This window comes from Hydra vulgaris, chromosome 01 (assembly GCF_038396675.1).
Source record: "Hydra vulgaris chromosome 01, alternate assembly HydraT2T_AEP".
NCBI lineage: Eukaryota > Metazoa > Cnidaria > Hydrozoa > Anthoathecata > Hydridae > Hydra > Hydra vulgaris.
This window is the reverse complement of record NC_088920.1, coordinates 55,583,137-55,610,845: the sequence shown is the minus strand read 5'-3', so window position 1 is coordinate 55,610,845 and position 27,709 is coordinate 55,583,137. Positions and strand designations below refer to the sequence as shown.

Genomic DNA, 27,709 nt, shown 5'->3' with positions numbered 1-27,709 from the left:
TTTTCTTATAAAGATGCGATGGTCTGTTTGTAAATGTTGGTAATGTTATTTGTCTTTGCTTCTTATAAGGTTAAACTTTTTGGGTTTACAAATGATAGAGTCTTAAAGTTTGATGATCTTATTAAAAATCAATGTGGGAAATCAAATAGTAAATGCTTTGTTCTCTCGCGTATGAGAAACTTTTTGTCACGAAAACAAGTTACTCTTTTATTCAATATTTTTATATCGTCTAATTTTTTTTACTGTCCATTGATTTAGATGTTTTGCTCAAAAGGTGATAACAATGCTTGTAACTTCTGGCCATGCACTGCGAGCATTGAATATCTACCATTGTATCTTTTTAAGATTATTCGTTGCTGATAAAAAATGTATAGTAGAAATTTTATAACAAATTTTTAGATCCCTATTGTGCTGACGTCCTGGGTTCGAAAATGAAAATTGCCATACTAAGCTAGGAACTGTTGAATTTATCTCCAGTCCCACCGGCTTGATTGCAATTCTTAGTTCAGAAGCGTAATAAATTAGCAACAACAGTAATATTGCAGTGCGCTATATTAGTAGCATCTGATCGGCTGAACTCATTGAATACAACTTTAAGCTCTAGCTCTATGTATGCTTACAATAACTAAAATCAATTACTAAAGAATTAATTAAATATATAGGATAAAAGATAAAACAACTCACTGGATTCCATATATTTTTTGTTCCATGACGAGTTGTCTGTTGCAACTGATTGTTTATTTAAAAAGTAAGTCTGTTATATAAAATGCTTATGAATATAATTTAATTCTAAAACTATCAAAAACTTAAGAAAAATTTTTCCCTTTTTACTTATGTTGCTTATTTAATAATTTTTCTATTTATCATTTAATGAAACTTAATAAAAAAAAAAAAAAATTTTAGTGTTATTGCCAATTTAACTTTGTCTTAAAGATTCAAAGCGCCTTAATTCTGTTGGTTCATGTTATATGTGATAAGCCAGGGTTTATTTTTTTAATTTTAATGCGAAGGGCCACTATAACCTTATTCTTTTATTGACCCATTTTAAATCTTGTAGTAACTTTTAATGACAAAAGTTTAATTCATTAAATGGAAAAAAGAAAGAAGAGAAAGAGTTTTAAGCAACGTTTTATTTGTTTTAATGTTTTAAATAGAAGGAAAAGTAGGAAAAAGGTATCTTGTACAATATAAGCAAAAGTTTAATATAGTAATTTATCATTTTTTGTAACATCTTTATTTACTCTAACACTACTTAGTTATTAAACTTTACTAATTAGTAACTTTTGCTAGGCAAATTTCAGTGAGTATATCATATACTCACTAAAATGTACAATATGTAAAATATACATTATATATATATATATATATATATATATATATATATATATATATATATATATATATATATATATATATATATATATATATATATATATATATATATATACATGAATATATATATTTATAATATATAATTGCTCTGTTCTTTTAAGAACATTGAGCACTCTATTGTGTAGAATACTTTTTAAAGTTGTTTAAATATATACATATATATATATATATATATATATATATATATATATATATATATATATATATATATATATATATATATATATATATATTAAAAAACTGATATGTATGGTTTTACACCTAAAATAAATTAAAAACCAACTAAATTTATTTAAGAAGTTTTTTATGACATTAAACTGTCATTTTTGAACATAATTCTTTTTGTCATACTTCAAACATTATTTTCTAAATATTTGTTTTGAAACTAAAAATCTGTTTTGAAACAATTTTTTTTCTAATAAAAATTATCTTTATAATTTTAAAGTTAACATATATTGAGCTCTGAATGTTTCTATATCTTCTCTCTTACGGTAACAAGAAACTAAGACGCACATGTTTTTTTTCTCTATATATACATATAATCTGTGTTGTATAAAATACTTTCAAAAAAGTTTTTTAAAATACTTAAACAAATAATTGATCAAAAAAGTATTTAGAATACAAATACAAAATAATTTCAAGCAAAAATATTTAGAATACAAAATGCTCTGTATCAAAGTATTTTTTATTAAAGTATCAAAATACAAAATACTTTTTTCGATTCTTGAAAGCAGTACAAGTTTAAAAAGACTATTGAATCTAATCTAAATGTTTATTGGGATTCAGCAAAAACAGTTGTTTAAAATGTTTATTTGACAGCTGATTTTAGTGTGGCATAGCGAATAAGGCTCATTTTTAAATTAGACGTTCAACTAGACCAGACAATGCTAATGAGAGCCGCTGTCAAGTATTTACAATATCTTCAAGATATTGTAAATACTTGACAGTGGCGGCTGACTGGCTAGCTAGTGTGCAGTTTGTTTTAGGTGTTTCTGATATTAATGTTTCTTCAGCATCTGTCAGGACTTCACCTAAATTGAAATTTTGCACTTCTTCTATAAAGGCTTTTTTTAACCCAGTCTCTTTTTTCCCTTGAAACTGCTTCAAATGAGGATGAGATGCAATTGCATAGATGAACTGTTGTATTTAAAAAAAATTCTGGAAACGCTGATCTAGGTTTGAAATCAAAGGAATCAAATGCATTTACATTTAACTGCCTTTCCTAATTCTGTGATTTAAAGTTCTTTCTTATCAATGTTCAGCAGTTCTTAGGATGAAATATAAAGATTAATGACTCCATAAGTACTTGTCTAAATGATCAAAAATAATCTCATAGAAATTAGGATTGTTTTTGATCATTTAAAAACACCAAATTCTTAAAGAGTTGTTGACAAAGGAGAATAAACTGTATTTAACACGCATGACCAAGTTTAATTTTTATAGATTGCGATTCTCGTGAAAAGGGATTTCAATTCATAAATTTTAATAGTTTGCAAACATATGTTTCTTAGTTTTTTCTAAGGGATTGTTAAGTGCCATGTCAAGTTGTGTTAATATCTTTAACAATCCTCAAATAATAAGTTAATTAAATATTCCAAAACAAATTTTTTTTTGAGATGAGAGATTGAGAGAGAACTTCATAAATTTAAATGTTTTTTTTTTTCTCTCAAAGATTTTAAAATACTGGTTTGATTAATGTGCTTTTGTAATTAATAAATGACAACAATACAAAAAGTTCTTTTAGGTAACTTAAAATCGAAATATAAACATTTATCTACATTTTTCCTTTTGCAGTTAATTTTTAGGTAGAAAAATGCTTTTATATATAACCTTCTATAAAATGTATAATAATCAAATAGAGCAATCAGGATTAATAAAGTTTTAAAACAAAATTAAAATAAATATAAAAATTTTTAAAAAATCTTTTTTTTTTCCTGCTATTTAAATTAAAATAAAAATAGCGAAATAAATGCTTTGAATAAATTCAGAAAATGAAAACAAAATACCTGCACTTAAAATATCAAAAGTAGAGGAACAGTATTCATTTAATTACAATTAAATATTTTAGGTGCAGTATATTGTTGTTTTTGAAAAAAACTATATAAATCATTTCTTAATATAAACTCATTTTTTCCAATTTTGGTTGGCTGGTTTAGCTCTTAACCAACTTCTTAATCCAACTTTCATTTTGTCAAAAACCTACAGTTAACAAATCCTAATATAGCGCAAACATTTTTTTATATAAAAAGAGAAACCCAATCTGATTGTATAAACTAAATCATTTAAAAAAACTCTGGTAAATATATTTATTATATAAACTAGATATTTTTATAACAAAAAAAATTATGCAGATTGTTAAGATAATATTAACATCTCAAGCGGAAGTATAATGGCAAAGTAATGTTTTTTTTGTTAATATCTCAATAAATAATTTGGTAATAGTAATATATTAGAGTTGTAACTAATAATTTGGTAAGTGTACCAAGTTTACTTATTGAGTTACCACTTAGCTATATCATTATTAAGCATAGTTTCATTATTTAAAATCCATGTCAACTATAGCTTTAAAAGACTTCACAGAAATAACATTAACGACATCTGTAGGTAGGCAATATTAGTCAAAAGGTGCACTTTTTGTTAAAAAATAATGCTTAGGCAAAAAAATAGTCATTTCTTGATTATGTTTCATTTGATGACCTCTTGCTGATTAATAACTTCTTGGCTAAATTTCATTAAGTTTACTTTTTCGATTGTTTGATTGTTTTTTGATTATTTCATTGAATAACATGCTCAATTTGAATAATAAAGTAATAATGAATAATAAAGCAATAACATGCTCATTCGAATTAAGTCACCCTGAATCCGTTATACAACTAAATTAGTGAAACTTAACTTTTCTTATAACATAGCTTTTTTAGTGGTTATGTTATTCATGTAGCAGGATGCTGGACCTTTTCTAAAAGATTAGTTCCATTTATCAGACATGTAGACCACACAGGTACAACAAATTTAATTAATGGTCTTGCAAAAGTTATGTATATTTTTAGTAATTCTCTGTTTAAACCTAAAAATGTATTGCTCAACATACCCAAAACCTTGTTTGCTTTACTTGCTTCACTTGGTTTGGCAAGTTAAATAAGTTCCAAACTTATTTTCAAATATTTATTTGCAATATAAACATTACTTGTCTCAGCACTTGGGAATTATGTATATCGGTAACAAAATTGGGATTTGAGTAAATATTTTGTTTTTTAGCAAATGTTTTAGTGAACAAAAAAATTTTGACTCAAAAAACTGGTGTAAATACCAACCTTACCTTACCAACCCTCAGAATTAGGGTCAACATTCCGCAATGCCGACCTAACAGCCGACTTGAAAGTGTTTGAGGTCGGCAAAAAATTGCTGACATCCTTTCTATGTTTTATGGTCACACCTTAGTATCGAATAATTATTGCTGACCTGATGCCGACCTCAAAAAGATTGAGATCAGCAAATTATTGCCGACCTCATTTTTCCTAATTCCGAGGGCTGCTTATCTTAGTTTTATTACTAATGTTGTACACAAGTGCAACAACCTTTTTGTCTAAAACCGTCAAAGTTAATAATTGCTGAAATTAATGTTCTGAATTCAAAATTTGCATACTATCTACAAATTTCTACATTAAATATGTATAATTTGTTCATTTTCTTGTAAAATTAATTAGTTTAAATTTAACTATTTTGATTTTTTTTTTTAAAGCAGATGAATTTTTCAGATATTGTTTATTTATTAATGTTAATTTATTATGGTTGGTTATAAAATAGATTTTAATGAATGATTAACTAATTAATTAAAATATCTGGAAATATTTCTGGTCTTCTGATTATTAGTTTTATCGTTCTCAGTAGAAGCCAAAAACACTGTCAATTTTTCATTTCAGTAAAATTTATTTAAAAAATTTAATTTATTGTATGTTAATTAAAGTATTATATATAAAGATGCCAATTAATTCAAGTATTATATGTAAAATCGTTCTAAAGCTATTTGCACATTGTAAAAAACATTAAAATCTAATTTTAGTTATGGGAAAAACTCTAAAAATTTATTTAAAAATTAAATGTTTTAAATTAAATGCAAATTAATTAGTGATAAAAGTAATAGTCAATAAATACTAGCACTAAGTGACCTGTAATACGGGTTATTAGTAATTAAATCATTGCTTATTGTTAACGACAAAAAAAAGACTACATTAATATCAGTTAAGTTCTTTTTAAAATCTGTTACACACAGCAGGTACCAAAAAAGGAAAATCAAGTAAAGCCTGCCAACACCTAAAAGAAATAAAAAATAATTACAATTTTTAATTACAAAAGTATCATTTGCATTGTATTGTTAGTAGAATTAGGATAATAATATAACAGAAAATATAAAAAATTAAAAAAATAGCTATAACAGTCCAGCTCTATCATCACAAAACACAGAAACAATAGCGCATAGCATAAGATATTTGTAAGGACACATTACAAACATGTCTCTCCAAAATAATTAAGAGTAAAATAATAATAATAAAAAAAGACTAAAATAAAAATAATAAGAAAAGATATGGCTAGACAAAGGCTAGACATTAAAAAAAGAGAAAGAAAAACTAGAAAAAGGCTAGAAAACTAGAAAAAGGCTAGACAACTAGAAAACTAGAAAAAGGCTAGACAACTTAACATAAAAACACGGCCAAATAACACCACAAATTAATAAGATATTTTATCAACTAAAATACTTGAACTAAAAAGATTTTACTTATTACAATATTGAACAATTATGGTTAAACAATTTGAACAGTTATATTATAAAATAGCAAGCAACTCGTAAAATATTTTATATACATGGTCATTATTAATTGTGGTTAAAGTTAATTAAGAAGTATGTAAGAGCTCAGTAATTACATGTTTTATTGATGCTCCCTGTACTAATTCTCATTTAACTCTCATCTAGAAGAGAGAGGGTGAGAAAGCATTCTCCAAAGCAACATATTAAAAAAAGTAAAAAAGACACGCAGTAAACAAAATTATTTTTTCCTTTATTATTTGAAGTTCCAGCTTCTCTCTAACTGATGACTAATGATTAATAGAGTAAATTTCATATCATTAAATTATCACAAAATTAAAACCATGATTCAACTGTAAGCAAACTAATCAAGTGATGACAAAGGCAACTAAAAAAAAAGAACATAATTATGTTTGAATTTATAAAAAAATTTAAAATCATTTTAATTTAAAACTGTTATTATAAATAGTAGAATTCATTCTTAGTATTGTTTTAAAGTGTTTAAAATCAAATAAACAAAAATCAACACTGCTTGACACTAAATTCTGGCAAGTAAGTTTTCTGCTCGCCGAGCAGCATTTTTTACATTTCAACAATGACTAATTTAATCTTGCCTAGCTCTATCTCTTTCATTTAGACAACAATTAGTTAGTGTAGTTGTTTATTAAAATAAAATATATATTTTATATATATATATATATATATATATATATATATATATATATATATATATATATATATATATATATATATATATATATATATAAAGTTGTTTATCAAAAATAAAACAATATTTATGTTAATAAATTGTAGTTTAACAAAGAATCTAGACTACAATAAAAGTGTAAAAAATGAAGCAATATCAGTCAGTATGTTTTACTCTTAAGTAATAAAAAAAATTAAGGAATTCAAGAGTATGTGTATATTAATATTTTCTAAGAGAAAATATTCATATACAGAGAAATATAAAATAAACTGAGATATAGGCACATTTATGTATATAAAATTATTTGTCAACAAATTACAGACAGTTTTCCATGTTAAATACATGAAATATATATCTAATAAAGAATATACCCAATACAAAATTAAAAAAAATAGCAAACTTACTAATATCAGTACCAGTTCTACTGTCTAAAAATTTTTATTATTATTAACCCCTTTTAATGATAATAATAAAAAGAACAATAAAGTGATCTAAATTGACTAAAAATCACTTCACCTATTTCCAATCGCTCTAAAAAATAGTTTTCAGCTCTTTCCAATTGCACTAAAATATAAAACAAAACTTGCTAAGCTAAGTTGCTTAGTTCTTAAAAATCTGAAAACAGAAAAGCAAAAAAACCTGGAACAAACATTTTTTATTAAAACTACTATATTTAAACAAATTAAATTAAATAAAGCTCTAGGACTTTCTTCATTGTTGATGGCAAAACTATAGCACGTCCTGGTCTAATACGATGATCATTTCCATGGTCGTTTACATGTTTGTGTAAGGCATCATACTGCTCGCTTCTCTGTTAAGGTTAACTGTCTAACTGAAAGTCTATAATTGTAATACTGAAATAATGTAACATGATTTCTAACCAATGTAGCATGTTCAAGGTTGTGAATCAATTGATTATGTCTACCAGCATCACTCCTTTGAAAAAAATAGAATAAACCATAGGATCTAAGTTGGCAAACATACTTGATATAGTTTTAAGAGGATGACCTCTTGGGTAAATAACAACTTCCCTGGAAGCAGGTGGAGCACCATCTTCGCCAACAAATACAACCGCAACATCACCATGTGAAGGGAGATTATAGCAACATCTATCTTGCCCTTCAAGTAAAGACATTATTACAACTGAGCAACCTTCTATAGCTGCTCAGTGAATTTCTTCATCTTCCAACTCAGCTATGTTTTTAAATGCAGGAGCAATTGGGTTCTCTTCACTAATAATATTTTCTAATCGAAACATTAAATCATTTAAGCAAAGATCATTACCACATTGTTGCATTCTAAAATTTACCGCCGCAAGTGTATCATAGATGTATAGTTGACAATATGTCAGCGGAACATCTTGATTTGGCCTAAGATTATCTATACGATGAAAAACTTGACCACATATTCTAAAACATGACGGCCCATGATTCATTGAACTACATTAGCTTTAAATGAAGCAAAAGAAAGACAAGCATTATAATTTCGAATATATTTAAAAAAATTCAGATTAACATTTTTATCTTGCATAGTTTCCTTTAAATAAATCTTCTAAATCTTGTAGAAATGATGAAGGTTGCAACATAACTACCTTTCAGTTATGGCAACATAAAAATGTGTTAAATTTCTTAGCACCACAATGCTGACAAATATAACTCATTTCTCCTAAATAATTATAATCTGGAATAGTATTACTTCTTGCTATACAATGCATTCTTTCGCATCTAGCAGCAATTCTAGCATTTTATCGATTATTAATTTCATCCTGCATAAGCTTATCTCTTTCATTATTGCAACAATTATTTTCAACTCGCCTAACCAAGCTCTCCTCATTTGGGTTTGAACTATTTGCTGCTTGCCGAGCAGCATTTCTAGCATTTTGTCACTTATTAATTTCATCTCGCCGAAGCCTATCTCATTCATTTCTGCAATGATTAACTTGCGTATTAACATTTCCATTTTCTAAACTAATATCTACTTCTAGCCTAATATCATCCATTTAAACTTCACTTTTAATTGAAATTAGTAACGAAAAATCTTAAATGAATCCTGAAGATTGTGATCTTTCCTGAAGATTTTTCCTATATAATTTTTATTCTACTCTAAATAGCACACACAAATAATTTTTTTAACAAATAATTTAACAAACTGCCATTTAAAATAAGTTATACAATAATCTTATGACTTTAAAAAAAATATATATCAGCTAGGAGATGTTTGAAAAAAAATTAACTAATAATAATAAAGAAGATATCAAAAACATGCAATTCTAATTATAAACATACTGCTAACACAGAAAAATTAAAAAAAAATGTTGTAAACCCTTTTTTGCAAACTTAAATATTTCTTTGGAAAAATTATTAGTAAATGTTTTTAAAAAATTCACAAAACTTTACAATATTTTGCTTTTTAATACATCATCTGATAAATCTTAAATAAAAAATGTAACGAATATGTAAATAAGAAAAACATTACATACAAAAAATGAATAAAAAGCTGTTGTGATTTACCAGAGTAGTAGTTGTAAAATATTATTTTATGTTAGCTTTTACAAAATAATTTATGCTGGAACATAATTTATTTTGTAAATTTTATCATTAAAAACAACTGCTTTTAAACATTCACTAAAAAGCAAAAAAAAGCAGCGATTTTTAGTAATAAAATTGCCTATTTATCATTTTTAACAATAGACACCAATGTGAAGGTAAGCCATATGTCTATCAACTCAAAAGATAACAAAAAAATAACATCACAGCAACAACACACAACAATAGCACACACCATAAATTAATATAATATCCATATAACATAATTTATATAATATATATATATCCATATAACATATATATCCATATAATATATATCCATAATATATATCCATATAACATATATATCAACATAATATATATCCATATAACATAACTTAAGTAACATAACATTCATATATAACAGAACATAAGTAACAACATTACGCAAAATGTGATTAAAATACATTATTATGTATTTTTAGAATAATTAATAATAAAGGTTTGAAAACACCCAGACCTAAAGCAGTAACAGTTTGACACTAAACACTGTTGTGTAACTCTCTGTTATATTACATCACTTGGCTGGCAAGGTTGACAAATCTTGCTCTACACGTTTACCAAGTCATAGCACTTTGAAAACATGGAAACAACATAATATAAACATATGTACCAACTATAAACACAATTAATGTATTTAAATATGTATTTAAGGTTAAATATGTACCTTATATACATATTTAAACACATTTATAAAACAATTATACAACCCTTGGAATTAGGAAAAATGAGGTCGGCAATAATTTGCTAATCTCAATCTTTTTGAGGTCGGCAATAATTTTTTCATACGAAGGTGTGACCATAAAACATGGAAATGAGGTTGGCAATTTTTTGCTGGCCTCCTTTTTTTCAGGTCGGCATTGCCGAATGCCCACATACACATACTTATCAACAAAGCATATATGCAAACAATAAACATGTGCAAACAAAAATTTTAAAAATGATGCAAGAAAATTTAAAAAGATTCAATGTAAACAAAATAAATATATACTAACAATATACTTCATTTTTTTTTTTTTTAATTGAACTGTAATCCTCATAACAAAATTTAGCTTTTACATACAATAACATGTGACAAGCCATGTCAGTGTTAGCACAAAATTTTAATTTATTTTTCTAAATTTTCTAAAAAAGAACAAAAATAGTTAATAGCATCACAGAAATTTCAAAGTAGTAATAACCAATTTTATGGAAATAGCATTAGTATAACTTTTTTGTTGCGTAAAAAATAAATAGGCCTCATCCAAAGCCCTATTTTCCTTCTAAAAAATAAAATTATAAAAACTGCTAAAAAATAAAGCTAAAAAAAAAACTAAAACAAACAAAATGTAAACGATTTTAAAAATTAATAGGAGTGATCCTTTCTACTTTATATGTAATAAAAATGTTATTTATAACTATTTTCTATACTTACTTCATATATAATATGATCTTAACGATGATTATTTATCTAAATGTGATTCTTTATGTAATAGTTCTAAACTAATAAGTAATAAATAAATTCCAAAAGGAAAAAAAAATTTTAACTCCCTTAAGAGATCTTTCTCCAATGACCGCATGTATTTTGAAAACGCGCTCTTTTAAAGCCTAGTAAGTAATGAAACAACGGTAAATGTTAAACGTTTTCTGTAGCAATTATATTAAGATATGTGAATATATATGTTATTGAAGTTTCGTTTTGTTTTAAAATAACTATAAGTTGTTTAAATTAGTTTTTGTATGTTTTTAAACACCTCTGTATTTAATTTTAGATAAACAACTGTGCAAGAAAGTTACTAACCAGTGATGTATCCAGGCCGATTTTGATACTGGTATACTGGTATGGGTCCCCAAATTTCTGCCCAAACTCAATTTAAAACAATTTTATATTAGCACCAAGTTTGTCATAAGAAAATTAAAATATAACAATTCTTTATTACTTATTGTCTTGCTGTTTTGTGATAAAATTTGTTACAATAATTATGATGATAATTATTATGATAAAATTTACTATGACAATTACGAAATTGTTATAAATGTTGTTTAGAAAAAGAAACATTTGAAAAATGACTTTTAAAACAGATTATTGATGTATTTTAAGTCAATCGGAATGCTTAATATGTTACAATTGGATTAAAATGTAAAATGAACATTTTGATTGCATTAAAATATGAATCGCTTAGCAGTTTATATTTTTAAATAAAAACATTAACTTTTTAAAAATACTCTTAATATAAGTTTTTCCTCGACTTATGTTTTCATCACTATAATTTACAATACGATTAAACTTTTTAATTTCAAATAACAGCAAAATTGCATTAAAAATATTTAAATAATAAAATAAATAAAAGTTTTTTAAAACATAATAACATATCAATAATTACATTTAAAAACAAGATTTGAAAAGTAAAAGAATAACAAAAAAGTTATTAACTTATGAATGAATGAAATAAAATTTTGAATGAATTGACCTTGTTATGTAATAAATATGCTGTGTAATAAATCTTCTTAGTCTATATAAAAGAAACATACTTACATTTTTAATTAAATTTTTTAGTCATTGCTTGCTTATGAAATATTATAGTAAATGCTTCTCATACAAATAAAGCATTTAAATGAAAATTAGCGGCAAATGTTATCGTTAAATTAGCGGCAAATGTTATCGTTAAAGCTGTCATGTTGTAAAACTTAAAATACCTTTTAAAAAAAAGGTCCTTTACCCGTAGACAGGATTTTTAGACGGGTATACCCAAAAAATTTATGGATACGTCACTGCTGACATGAAATATTAAATGAGATTTGATAAAAATATATAATAAGATTAAACTATTTAAAAATATTTGATCACCGCTAAATTCCATTAGATTTTTTTGGTTTTCAGTTGTTTCATTTTTAATATTAGATTGTACTGTATGCTTTATTTTTCTAGTTTTTATCTGATGATTTGTCAAATATTGAAGTTAAAATCATAATTAATTATAATAATAATAACACATCAGTAATAATAATATGATTTTATAATGAGATCAAGATCAATGCACAAGTATTTTTTATTGAATAAAAACTCTTAAGTTTTATGATAGTGCTTATGGTTTTTAAATATTAAAAATTTAAAGACCAGAAGCATTTCCAAGTATTGCAATTCAGGATTTCTTGATTGACCCCTTTGTCATTAACAACAAATGGTTTTTCAATTCATTTTTAATGATTGACATTAAAGTTTTTGCATTTTTTAATATTTCCAAATAGAACTTAACATTAAGCAATTTTATGAGAAGGTGAATAGTGAAAAAGTCATAAAGTACTAAAAAGAATTTCTTGGATTACATTTATTATTATAATAGGTTTGTTGCAAAATATAGTTTAAAGAATGATTTTGTATTTTTATATTATAAGATAAATATTGATTGAAAAAAAAGCTCAGGCTTTTGCAGGAAGGCATGCGATTGCACACAGTTATATGACCAGGCAAATAATATTTTACTTCCATTATTTGATCAGAAATGAAACAGGCTGAATATAAAGATTCTGAATTATATTTTAGAGAAATAAATGACATCCAAAGTTTTATCTTTACTAATTTTTTATATAGTGTAACAAATGTAGTAATGTAGTTTGCTGATAATGATTTTTGTTTAAAGTATCATTGAAAGTTGCATATAATTTTTTAAACTTTTATTATATAATAGTATGGATTTTTTATAATAAATGTTATTAAAAAAAATATTTTGTTTTTATAAATAGCGACTTTCTTTGAGAACTAAAGTTCCATTAAAGAATTTTAAATAAGAATCATTAAAGTTAATACACTTAAAGAGATAAAAAATTTTTGAAAGCCATTACAATTAAATAAGTTTGATCTTTAGTGCTTTAATATTAATGAAACACTTTTTAATGAAGTTTCAAAACAATACTAATGATTTTTTACACAAAGTAATAATGAATATTATATATAGTTTTTTTTATTTATATAACTATTTATTTTTTATGATAAACAAACTTTTTGAAACAAATAAAAAAAAAAAAAGAATAATGTATAAATGTTTAAACAAAGGATGAAATGGTTTTTAATGCGTAATTGTTTACTAGGGTGTGTTTACATGTGGAAACTTATATTTTTAAATTAGTAAAAAAACAACACTATAATTCAAATTAAGTGCGAATATTTTTTTAAACAATCATTAGAAGTAAATTGTTCCTTTATTTTAAAGGTTTTTAAAACATATTATAAATGGCATGCAATTGTGTGCCTTACTGTGAAGGCTTCGTACTAATCTACTTGAAAAATTGCGTTCCATGAATTTAAATTGCCTTAAAAGTGTTAGCTAATTTTTGTTGTTGTTGAAGTAACCTTTTTTTTTTTTAAACATCTTTGCTTCCAACAAGGCTGCAAGCAGCCACTAAAGTTGGAAGTTACTGAAAGAGAAAAGATGAAGATTGTAGAGCAAGGTAACGATTGACGGGCGACTTAAAAGATTGCAAATTATATGAATCAGGAAAGCAAGATGAAGGAAGCGAATTCCAAACGACTGATGTTTGAGGAAAAAAACTAGACAAATAAGCGTTTTTGGAGCACTTAGGAACAGTCACAGATAAAGGATGACACTTAATTGAATGACGAGTAACACAAGAATGAATTTTAGTAGATGGCACAAGAGACGCTAGCTCTTTGAAGCAGTGCCCATTATAGTATTTGTAGAAAAGAGAAAGAGAAGCAACATTATGACGATGTAATAATGGTTGGAGGTTGGCTGCAAGAGCAGGTCTAACTATGTTTACAATGCGTTTTTGCACCTTGTCTAAAAGAGAAAGGGCATCATTAGAAGATCGGCCCCAGATATGGCAACAGTATTCCATACAAGGCCGGATTTGAGATTTATAGAGATAGAGAATAGAATCCGAAATGCAACCTTAGCAGATGCTAATTTTGCAACTGATTTGATATATGGTTTCTAAGAAAGATTGGAAGTAAGAGTTAATCCTAGAAGATGAAAAGTAGGTGACTCATCGAGTACATCACCGTTCATAAATATAGGAAGATCTAAATTATTGCGATAACGAATGGCTGAAAAAAATTGAGTTTTATCTGAATTAAAGTTCACCAGCCACTGTGAGCCCCATGCTGTAGCAGAAATGAGATCCTTTTCAAGCTCAAATGCCCCCTCTAAGCAATCAGAGGGTTTTGGTTTCTTATCACGACAAGAATAAATGGTAGTATCATCTGCAAACAATGCTACCTTAGATGTGAGAATATCTGGAAGATTGTTAATGTAAATTAAAAAGAGTATAGGGCCAAGGATAGAACCTTGAACCCCTGAAGTTACAGAATAAGAAGAAGAGTGTTGTCCATCGAGGACAACTTTTATGCTACGATTGGAAAGGAAGGATTCAATGATCTTAAGGATGTTGCCAGATACACCATATGAAGAAAGCTTATGGAGAAGACCAGCATGCCAAACTTTATCAAACGCTTTTGAAATGTCAAGAGCGATGGCCTCAACCTCTCCACCTTCATCTAATGCACGATAATACCTGTCAGTTATTACTGTTAGCAAATCAGCTGTAGAACAAAAGATCGAAATCCATATTGATGGTCAGAAAGTAAGTTATTAGATTCAAGATAAGAAATTAAGTGTTTGTTAATTAAACATTCAAAAACCTTGCTAATGATAGGAAGAAGACTTGTGGGACGGTAGTTAGACGAATCAGATCGCTCTCCAGAATTTTTCAAAATAGGAATAACAGATGCCGCTTTCCAGCAGACTGGAAAACAAGACTCTGATAAGCACTTGTTGAATAGTTTTGAGAGTATAGATGACAGCTCCGGAGAACACTTCTGCAAGACAATAACAGGTACGTTGTCCGAGCCACAAGCTGTAGAAGAGTCTAGGCAGGAAATCACTTTAGATACAGATGCTGGAGTGATATGAATGTCAAGCAATGGATCAACCTGTTTGTTGGCAATATCAGGTAGAACGCAACTAGTGGAATCAAGAGATGATATTGATTAAAAGTTTTTAGCAAACAATTCGGCTTTGTCTTTAAGTGAGGTGACAAAGTCTGAACCATACAAGAGAGGTGGAATTATAGATTTGCCCTTATTTTTGATATTATTAAAGATTCTCCAGAAGTCACGAGAGCCTAATTTTTGAGATAAGATAAGAGATTTCATGACCTGAGAATAGCGGGTTTTGGCGATAGACAAAACCTTTTTACAATTGTTTCTAGCAGTAATAACAAACGTCTGTTTTCTGGAGAATTGTTTTGCTGATAAATATAGAAGTAACAGTTTCGATTGGCAACCTTCGCAAAAAATTTCCCAGCAGCACAGTGTGAGGAAAACCACGGAGGAGAGTGAGGCTTGACCTAGAATCGTCGAGAGGGAATAAAAAATTCCATGCCAGCCTGAATCCACGAAGTTATGTAAGAAGCTCATTTGTCGACAGGAATACGAAAGATTTCTACCCAAGGGCCATCACGAAGAAAATCACGGAAAGAATCCCAGTCAGCTTTACTGCAGTTGTAAGAGGTTCGATAATAGGGGGATTCAGGTAATGAAGAAGAATGAGATATTAGTTTTAGAGAGATCAAACTGTTATCAGAAGAACCTTAAGGTGAATGTGGAGAAACTGAGCACTGACTAGGTTCAGAAACAAGACATAAGTCGAGTAGAGAAGGTAGATGATTCGGGTTGTCAGGAAAGCGAGTCGGAAAGTTGACTATTTGAGTTAGGGATTGAGAAAGGCAAAAGTTGTGGGCTTTAATGCCTGCAGAGTCACTGACACTAGAGCCAAGCCATTTAGAGTGGTGAGCATTAAAGTCACCAACAACAGCTATATTAGCTGATGGATAAAGAGAGAGGGCTTGGTCAATATGATCAGAAATAATGTCAAAAAGAGTGCAGTCTTGAGATGAAGGAGAGCGATATAGAACAAAGAGAAAGGCAATAGAGTGAAGTGGTGCTAAACGAAAGCAAATGAAAGAATAGTCTGTGGATTCAAACCTAGTTTCACGACAAATTGGTGAATTCTTACGAATGTAAATGCCGAGGCCAAGCATGTGACTATTGGAGTCTTCACGAATTAGAGGGAGATAACCATCAACACAATCACAAGATGAGCCAGCCAAACTCAAATTAGTCTAACAAAAAGCAAGTAGGTCTGGTGAACTTTGCAAGAGATAAGACTCAGTAGAAAAAAAGTTACTTCGAAGACCGCGAATATTAGTGAATGATAGGTTTAGAGAACTTGGTGATGATGATGGTTTTTTGTGTTTTATAGTTTTTGGTACTTCATTCAATTTTAAATTAGATTAAAGAACTTGACTCAAAGCATAGATAGTACTCAGAACACCGTTTAATAGCCCAAGCAATTGCCTCATTACTACTAATAAACCCTAAGTCGTAACAAAGGGCTCCAAATGTGGCCTCCGCAATGCACACCAAAAGTACAAACAGGTACACCATTCATGCGCAACATGGCACTGTTAATACTTTGATATTTTTCAGCTGTTGATGGAATCAGCCTCTCTGAGAGCTACCACAGAGTTCGAGAAACCTGACTACCAGCCGGCCTCAGAACCATAAAACTGAGTTTTAGAGCTGTTCCCTCATTAGGAGATAATAGAATGAGTTGCCTAGTCATAAAAACTGAGACACAAGCAAAACCCATGCATTGAGTCAAGAAGATCCAGCATTCAACATCCTAAACTGAAAACAATGTATTAAAAATACATCTGCGCCAGCCTAATAGATGAAGAAGGGGTGCGAGGCTGGTCAGCAGATAGAATTTGTTTTCCCCTTAAATTGAGCTAGGCTACCCCTTTATTGAGCTAGGTTTACCCCTACCCCTAATTTACCCCTTTATTGAGCTAGGTTATTCCTTACAGTTAAAGTAACCTTGTTTGGCGACAAATTTTTGCAGAGTATGGATTATGTAATGTTGTCATTAAGTCTGAGAATATCCACTACATTTACTTAAAATTAATCTTTGTGGTAAAATTTTGCAAAACTGCATTCAGCTGAGCGTTTTAAAATTTTATTAAAAGTTTTATTGTTTTGATGTATTGCAGTTGTTTAAACTGTCAAAAAAGCGCCCGAAAATTATTTTATCTTTTAAGTTTTTTTTTTGCTCTTTTATTAAAGTTATAAAAAAAAAAATTTGGTTTTAAATGCAATAATATATAAATAATTTTCAGGTTATTTAAAAATTACTTTATTAATAAAAGTGTTTATTAAATTCTTAAGTAACATAGTTTTCTTATCGTAACTAAAAGTTACATGGTTATGTCCACCAGTAAATTGGTGTATTCAAAGAAATGCTTCAAATCAACTCCTTACCTTTGGATAAAACTAAACAAAATAAACACAAATGATTAAAATGATGATTAAGAAATGAAAATTAACAATCATCGTTGCGTCACCAGTTTTAACTAGAGGAGGAGGAGGGGGATCTCAAAAACATTTCTCTCTCCCCAAGTTGCACAAGTACAAGTTGTACTTGTGCAAGGTAAGCAGGTAGTGTTGTAGCCATTATCTAAGATAATGATGTATATTGAGTAAACAATATTTTTTTCCTATTGGTTGCTTGTTTTGTGTGCTGTAATTAAGTGCAGTGCCTGTCAAAAATTGAGTTAATGAGCAAAGCAAGTAGCCCCCTGACTTTTTATACTGGTAATGTTATGATGTGAGCAACTAAAATATTGTTTATGTTTTACTTGAGTCATTTGCTTATCTATAGGCCGGTTAATTTTTTTTTTTTTTCTGTAGATTTCAACCGCAGGGGAAAAAACTGAAGAAAAAAGTTAAAATCCTAGACTACTAAAATACGATTTTTTTAACAAAAAAAAAGTGAAAAATATTTTATTATTCTTGCTTGATCTTCAATCAGTTTTAAATTGGTTAATTAATTAAGAAAAAAAATTCAACTTGCAATAATTACTTTTTTTTATGAATATTGAACCATAACTTTTTTTATGAATATTTTTATTTTATTTATTTTTTAATTTTTTAATTAGTTCTTTATACTGGTTATTTGAACTTATCAAGTTAATTAAAAAATAATTAAGATAAAATGAAAAAAGAATAAAAAAATATTTTAAATATTAAAAGAAAATTTTTGTGTGTATTTGTGATTGGTTGCATAGTTATAAAATAATGCTTTGTAAAAAGCTTTTTTATTTTAAACACACAAATTCGAAAATCTACATATTTTTATGCATAAAAACAATACATTTTAACTTTTTTTTTTTAAGCTTATTGAGCAAGAAGCAAGAGAAGATGAAGAAGCAGCTAAATTACTCCAAGAAAAATCAGAAAAGACTCCAGATGTTAAATGCAATACTAATGGAGTAACACCTAAAGAACAGGTATCATTTGAAATACTATTAGTACTATTTTAGATATTATATCTGATATCTTGATTTGAATGAAGCCAATTTCTCTGTAAATATTTTCAGGAATCAAAATTGAATGTTTTTACTAGATGTTACTGTATTTAGAAATTTATTTTGCTTAATTTATTAAACCTTTAATGAGGAAGGTAGTTAGTATATGAACTATTCATTTGAGTTGGTCAAAGTTAATAAAACCAGTTGAACAGTATTTAAAACAGAAGCTTAAAAATAGTGATTATTTGTTAAAAAAATATCTTGCAAAGTTTCAAATTAGTTAAAAATCCTTGCTTTTTTAAATCATAAAAAAAATATTTTTTAATTTATTATTTTGAATGAATTTCAAATAAAATGTATTTCAATACAAAGCAGACTTGATTTATTTTAAAATGAAAATAAGAATTTATTCAATAGGTATTTTCTCAGCACACTTTATTGAAAAATATGTATTTTAAATGAAAATTTTAAATTAAATAGTTTAGGAATCTTTTTAGTACTTATTCTTTGGATTTCTAAATATAATAACTTTTCGTATTGTAGTCAAATCCACTGGATACCAGTAAGTACCTGGATATATCATTAAAAAGGGTAAGTTGCACTCTTATTTAAATACCAAGTAATCAAAAAGATTTTTATTCTAATTCTTATAACAAATTTTATTATAAATGAATATTTTCTTGCTCTTTTAAACTATTTAACTTTGTCTCTATTTTCTTAAATTTACTTGAATATGGATGCTTTTATTTTACTGATAACAACAATATATTACTTATTTAATATTAAGTATTTAGTATATTAGTTTATAAATTTTATATTTTAGGGAGGTGCTGGTTTAGGATTCAGTATAGCAGGAGGCAAAGACAACCCACATATAGACAATGAACCACATATTTATATAACTAAAATAATTCCCGGTGGTGCTGCACACCAGGATGGACAAATGCAAGTTGGTGATATCATTCTTAAAGTCAATGATACAGATACTGTTAATGTGGAACACATTGTTGCTGTCAATGCATTGAAAAGTGCTGGTGAAGAAGTGAATCTTGTAAGCATATTATTCCTTTATTAATATTGTAATAACATTACTAAGTTTAAAAAAGAACCAAGTTTAAAAAGAATTGCTAAGGAAAAAGGAACAAAGAGTGACAACAATAAAGATAACTGATAACAAATACATTTAAATATTTATACTAGAAAAGCATCATTGCTTTTTTTCTTTTAGACTAATTTTAAATCAAATTTAACTTGATTATTTGGAAATCTGATTTTTTTTTTTTTTGAAAAATTTGTTTTTAAAATAAAACAATATGGGTGATAAATGATTGGGAGTGTAAAAAATTCCACTCCTATGTTTACGAGTATGATCAAGGCTTAAATTAGACATATCGCAAATCACAATCATTAAGTACTACAATAAGCAATACATCTGGAATAAATGTTTTAATTCGATTTTTTAATTTGATCAGGGTAGGCTTTAAGGTGGTGCAACTGTGTTGGGCTCCCAGCTTGTTTAAGGCCCCCAAATTAACCAGTAAAATAAAAAATTACAAATAAAAGTAAAAAGTAGCTAATTGAAAGTGTACTCAAATTAAAAGTTACCATATTATTTTTTCAACAGCCATCGTCAGAAAACAGAGCTATAAAATGAAAAAACATGATCTGTTCTTTTCAGTACTTTATTAAAAGTGTGCCATAACTCTTAATAGCTTAATAAAAGTGTTTAATGAAAATTAAATATAGTATTTGAAACTATTATATTTAACTGATATTGTGCATTTACTATTACTAATACTGATAAGTGTGCATTTACTAATACTAATAGTATGGTATTAAAATATGTCATTATTTCCTAGTGTGGATCTATAGAAGGGTAATATAGCAATTGCCCCTTCTCCTAAAAACTAAATTTTAGGAAATTTGTGAATGATGGGCTTTATATTTTATTTATAAATAATATTTGGAATTTTAGTTTTCTATATGTTTTTCAAACAAGTTTATAAAAAGTACAGAAACTAAAATTTTGGTATTGGTTCAAATTGAAATTTTGGTTTAATCAGTAACAGTCACAACACATTGTGCCATAATCAATATTTTTTAGATGTTGCTTGTATTTGATGATGCAATGAAGAGAGGAACTAAATTTTTTCATCACATCTTATCAACATTTTTAACTATGAAATCTTTTTTTTAGATTATTCACTTCCCCAAGGCCCAAGGGAGGCCACTACAGTCGAAAAGGCTACTCATTTTTTTTTATGTTTTTTTTTTTTATTTTTTAGTTGTTATTCGTGGTGCAACCCTCTCTCAACTCTTTAACTCCGAAACACGAACCTTGCTGAGCAAGGCCGCTGCGCGGAGAAACTAAGTTGAGCGCGGTACTTCCAGGGATGTGGTGGAAGTCGAACTCCGAACCTCTCGCTTACGAAGCGAGCGCTCTTACCACTACACCACTACCGCATTGTCATATATATGTCTGTAGCACAATCAGGTCTGCAATTATTTCATTTGCAGTAAGAATTTAAAAAAAATTAGTTGGTTGGCGGTAGGTGTAAAAATAAAAAATATATTTTCAATTAACTCATTAAACTCATCTTTTTATAGCTTGTCAATAAAAAAAATGGATGAAAAATAAACAACCCTCATATATACATGTATATACACACACACACACATATATATACATGCGGCAGTGGTGTAGTGCTAGAGCGCTCGCTTCATTAGCGAGTGGTTCCAATTTCGATCGTCACCACGTCCCTGGTAGTACTGCGCTGAAACTTGTTGTTTTGTAAACATTTACTCTATTATATTTTTTTAAATAGCACAAAATTGTAGCCCAAAGTAGTTAGGTATCTATTTTTGAAAATCAATTTTAAACTTACACCAAGTAATGCTACTTATGTTAGATCTTTCAATAATTCTATGGTAATTATGCTTTTATTTGCTTTTAGAAAATTAAGCGTATTAAACCAATTGAAGAACCGATTCAGATCATTAACATTCAACTGAATAAAGGAGATACAGGATTGGGTTTCACCATAGCTGGTGGTATTGACAATCAACATATACCTGGTGATAATGGAATATTTGTCACTAAAATTATTCCAGGTGGTGCTGCTCAGAAGGATGGACAAATGCAAGTAGATGATAAAATATTAATGGTTTGTAAACATATTTCATATTTTTTTAAATATATAATAAATATATAAATAAAAAAAGTGTGTATATGTCAGGGTGGGCTGTGGCTCCATGTAAAAAATTTTTTGTTTTTTTGTTTGCTTCAACATACCAAGAGCGAATTGTGAAAAATTTAGGTCATTTGGAGAGTATCTTAGTTTACCACAATCACTTTTACTTTCACAATGGTGATAATAATATGATGCATTTTTTCAGACGGAACAAATTTTGTGAATACTTTTATTTTAAAAATTGCTGCATTAAATTTTTTTAATAACTTTCAAAGAATATTTAAGTTTATAATTATATTCAAATGTTTAAAAAAAAAGAAGTGCAACAAATAACCTAAGTAACTAATGTAATTTTGGCATCATGTACTTAATATTGGCATCATGTACCTTATATTGGTTGTGATACTAATAAATGTTAATAATAGCAGCCAACACTGAAATGTGTATGTCTTTAGTCCAGCAACTTACTACTTGACAACGAACAATGCTCTGACAACTTACTACTTGACAACTAATACAGAATTTAACGCTCTTATTCAACTGTTGACTTTTTACCCATAACAGAAAGATTTTATTAACTTTATTAGTATTTAAAAGAAATGCAACTTTAGAAATGTGACAAAGCAATAAGCCATAGAGCAAAGCTTAGCTTATGTTAACAGTGCACCTTTATATTTTGTTCAAAAGAGGAAGAGCATTATTAGGATACCTAACCCAAATAAGATAGCAATATTAAATGCAATGAAGGATAATGTAAAAAACAATAATAAAAGGCATATATAACCATAGCAACCATAGTAAATGCTAATTTTGTAATGAATTGGATATTTGGTTTTCATAGTTAATAATCTTTACTATAATTTGTTGCAGAGTAAAAGCTTGGCATTATTTTGCGTGATTTAAGTCAATCATGAATTAACCCATTTCTTGTTCCATCTTTATCTCCACAAAAGGATGCTCAAGCTTCTGTTACTACTTTACATTAACGTGTGTGGAAAGGATTTTATTATTTATTATTATTTTATTATACTTTACATTAACGTGTGTGGAAAGGATTTTATTATTAATATTTAGGAAAGTCTATTTGTGGCGCATCACAAAATGCCACATATATTTCAATATTTTCAGCAAAATAATTGAAATAATATAAACAGCAAAATTAGGAGTTCAGAAATTGTATTGTCAAAAAGATAAAATTAATACTTCTGCAGAAAAGTTCTTTTTTGGAATTTTAAGTGTTCTGAGACCATGTTGCTCAGGTGTCTATTATCTATGTCTATTATCAACCTTCCATGTCTCTTTATCAACCTCCCATATCTATTATCAACCTCTCAAATGTTTTTTCTCTTGTCAGAAAGCTTATACAAAAGGATGTTTTCAAGATGTGGAAAATAGGCATTGCACTGAATTACTGAGTCATTTAATGCTATTAGGTCATCAGAAAAATAGTGAGAATTGTGAATTAGTTGTCTAATACGACAGGAACCATCCTTACAAAATGAATTAACCTTAATTAGAAAACCAGGCTGGTGTATACATATTCACAGGGTTTTACCCAGCCTGATAGCACTGTGTATAATGGGTAATTCCTAATTGGTTTTTAAATTTTTAAAATTCTTAAAGGTTCAAAGGATCATAGTTTTTAAAACAAAAAAAACAAAAAAATTATATTAGGCTCAGATTTTAAGTGTTATGCGCGTAGAAAACTTAAAATCTTAGAAAAAAGAAAAAAAGAAATTAATTAATGATTCTTAATTGAAAACAGTGTTTATTTTTAATGTGAAAAAAAACGTTTTGATTAATAAGCAAGATTATTCATTTAAAAGTTAAGAAAAAACTTATTTTTCAATTGGTGTTAGTTATTCTGTAGTTTAGATTTATTTTATGTTTTTTATATATATAAATAATTATAATTCAAAAATTCTTTATTTACATTTTTACTGTTTATCTTAATTTAGGAAAGTTACAAAAATCTTTGCATAATAATAAATAACAAATAATATTCTTAAAAATAAGTTATTAACATTTTTATGTTAAATAGATTAAAAGTACAAAGTTTTTATATTACGATTTTACATTATGATTTTATATTACAATTGTCTTTCATTCTTGTTTTCTCTTTACTATATCACACAAAGAAGAGACTCAAAATAAATATGAAAAAATTTAAGAAATTTGCTCAGAATGAAACATGTTGCATAGTTTAACATTTATAAAATATAGAATTATCATTTATTTCTGCTAAGAATATAACTCAACTAAAAAAAAATTCAAAGATATCTATGTCTCAAAAATCTTAGATTTATGTAGTTATGTTTAATTTTTTTTTTTAATGTTGTAATACAATGACCTTTTGCAAACTAACAAAACCTAAGTTGCTAATATTGCAACAACACTGTACATTTTTTTCTGGCTAACACCCTTCTTCATGACATATCTTACAAGAGTAATCTGATTGTTACAAGAGTAATTTGATTGATACAAATGCAACAATAAGTGATTTTTCACAGTTTTAAGCTTTCTAATTACTCCAGAAAATGTGAGGGCCTGATGTAGGTTAATCCAAATGTATTATTAAGTGGCAAAGTGGTAACTTATCTGCGTCACGTTGGGATATAAACCAATGTAAAGGCCTTCCTATTCTCTCTTCTAAAAGTTGAATATTCTGCTTTTGTGATCAATTGTAATATTTGTATAATCACATCCTGCTGCAAACAAATTATCCAATGTTTCGTATTTGTAATAAACCCAAAATAGTTTTTTATGATCTGACTAGTTACTCTAATATATTCTTTATTTAAATTGTAAAAAAATAATAACTTGTGCTTATACTTGCATTTGAGCTTATTTGTAAGAGCTTAATCATTCTGGGCCATGAATATTAATCAAGCAGATCTTTGGTTACTGAAAAATAATTTGTCATGTAGGGTTTTGTGCTCCTTCTCACGACAACACTTTTTAAACTCACATTTACAAGCAGCAATATCAAAGACAGGAATGTCCCTCTTCTTTAAAAGAACTCAGTAACTTTGTGTAACTTTCTTGCTGCTGACATTGCTTGAATGACACTTTCTTCTGTCTTTGTTAAGTTTCTGTTCTGGGAAATATTCAAACCCAAAATTAATATTAAATAACATTATTGTCTGTTGGCAAATCATTTCTAGAATTTTTTTTGGCGATCCGAACACTGGTTGACCTGATTTTTTTTTAAAAAATAGAATCTATTATTTAACCTATGATTTTTTACATAAAATTATCTTAGAAAAAAAAAGCACTTGTTGATGATTTTTATATTTAAATAGAATGAAAATGAAATTTTCTTACAACATAGCTAAATATGCAATGACTTCTTTTGCTGTGCTTTATAAAATCTATAGAAATCATACAACAGAAACAATAGTTGTTGCTTTTTGAAATTTTGAAAAAGGCAATCGCTTGTCCTATCTTTATTAATTTGTTTTTGCATATTCAGAGAACAACTTAGTTAAAATACAGTATTATAGTGAGTTTTTGGCTAATGGATTTTTTTAATATTAAACCTTAAAAATTAAAAAAAATGTAATTAGCTACGCTTATTTTTTTAAAAAAAAGATGCTTATTATAAAAAGGATAGAGAACCCACCTTAGTGTGTGTGTGTGTGGGGGGGTATATGTATATATATATATGTATATATATATATTTATATATATATATATATGTATATATATGTATATATATATGTATGTGTATATATATGTATGTGTGTGTATATATATGTGTGTGTGTGTGTGTGTATATATATATATATATATATATATATATATATATATATATATATATATATATATATATATATATATATATATATATACTTATACATATAAATATATGTTTAAAAAATAGGTAAATGACACAGATCTTCAAAACACTTCTCATGAAAATGCAGTTTTAGTTCTGAAATCAACAAATCAAAGTGTAAAGATTAAAATTGCACGAATAGTCCAGGGTACACAAAAATCTTTAGAAGAAAACTCTGCACCATCTCATCCTTCACCATCTGTTTCATTTAGTGGTATGTTGTTTGTTTTAATTTAATAATTGTTTGGTAAATCACAATTTAATTCCACTAGCTCTAAATCTTTAAAGTCCCTTTGTAAAGTAATGGGGTAGTGTTGTTGTTTTGGTGGAAAGAAAATTTTACTATAACTAATTATGATATTATCTATAACAAGTAGTAATTATTATATTTTTTTAATTAAATTTATTATATTAATTTAATATTATTTAGTATTACTATAACAAGTAGTAATACTATCTACCAGTTGCAGTAACCATTTTTAGATGTCATTAAGTTTTTAACTAATGTCTTATCACTCTACTGAGATGGAAGTGACATTGGTTATGCAGTCTTGACATCAGGATTGACATGTAATTGTACCCTATTACTAACCATATACAATACTTTGTTTTGATAATTTGATCCACAGCTGTTAACTAAGGCTAAGTTGTTACTGAACAGTTAGAACAAAATTAGTTGAATAAAACTGAACTTATCAAATTATTTTGAATATGAAAAAAACTGAACCAGCCAATATCTTTAAAAAAAAACAGCTTTTTTAAATTAATCTTTTTATTTACGAGAAGTTAAAATAACAAACAAACTCAAAACTTTAAGTAAATTTGATTTTAGTAAACAGAAAAGTAACTAAAAAGTGGAAAATATTGGTACGTTATTTATAGTCCAAAATGGCTTGAAATTCTTGCTCTATTTTTAATTATCATAGCTCAGTTTTCTCTAAAAATGTAATGAGGATAGTGGACTACAAAGTTAAAAGAATAATAGTTTCATATTTTACTGTTGAAAAGTAATTTGTTTTTATATTTTTTACATTTACATTAATTTGTGCAAAAGATTTTTTGTTATTATTGACTTGGACTCAAATCATTGTCAAAGAATTGCTTGTCTCTTTGTGTAGCCGTCTTGTTCGTTAAGGTTCATGTTTCGGAGTTATAGAGTTAAGAGAGGGTTGTAACCACAGCTAAACCTAGCCTTCTCAACTGTAGTGGCCTTCATGGCCTTGTGAGGTGAATTAAAATGAAAATAAAAAAAATTGATTTCAGATTAAAGATGCCAAAAAAAAAGTGATGTTTGAAAATTCTTCGAAAAGCTAAAAAAGTTTGAAGTGTGCAAAATATAAGCAAAAAGCAAGATAAACATGCCAAATTTAAATATCTTGAAATCTTGGCAGAACATTTACTGAAATACAGTTAATTATCTAAGGAAATAAAAACTTAATAAAGTATATAAGAGAAAATTGGAAAAAGCAATATCAAAGGATGCTTAAAATTCAGAATTAATTAAAAATTATAAATATGACTCAAAAGAGCCAAAGTAATTTGAGTTAAACTTGGATGAAATAGGTTTTGTTCTAAAACATGAAATGTTTTAGATAAATTGATGTTTTAGAGGAAATTTTAGATGGAGTTTATAGAGGAAATGAACAACAAGTTTACTGTCAAGTCTGCATCAGTTTTTAGACAAGAAAAAACCTCCAAAAAGGTTGCAAACAAAGTTCGACAAAGATTTTATCTGAATAAGCTTTACTGGTTATAACAACAAAAGTGATCAAAATAGTCAGCTTAATCATCTTGATTTGCTGAGCTAAAGACTCAATCAAAATACTTAAG

General features: G+C 27.4%; 1 protein-coding gene across 1 annotated transcript in view; it reads left to right on the top strand.

Moving 5' to 3' along the window:
• Positions 1-904: 904 nt before the first annotated feature.
• LOC100209202 (disks large homolog 1) overlaps positions 905-27,709 on the top strand; it is a 44,610-nt gene continuing 17,805 nt past the window's right edge. The window contains exons 1-6 of the mRNA XM_065788701.1: positions 905-1,173; positions 18,716-18,829; positions 19,394-19,441; positions 19,674-19,901; positions 21,805-22,014; positions 25,925-26,093. Of these exons, the coding sequence (XP_065644773.1) occupies positions 1,090-1,173; positions 18,716-18,829; positions 19,394-19,441; positions 19,674-19,901; positions 21,805-22,014; positions 25,925-26,093 (853 nt within the window). The 5' untranslated portion in view covers positions 905-1,089. The remainder of the gene's footprint in view (positions 1,174-18,715; positions 18,830-19,393; positions 19,442-19,673; positions 19,902-21,804; positions 22,015-25,924; positions 26,094-27,709) is intronic.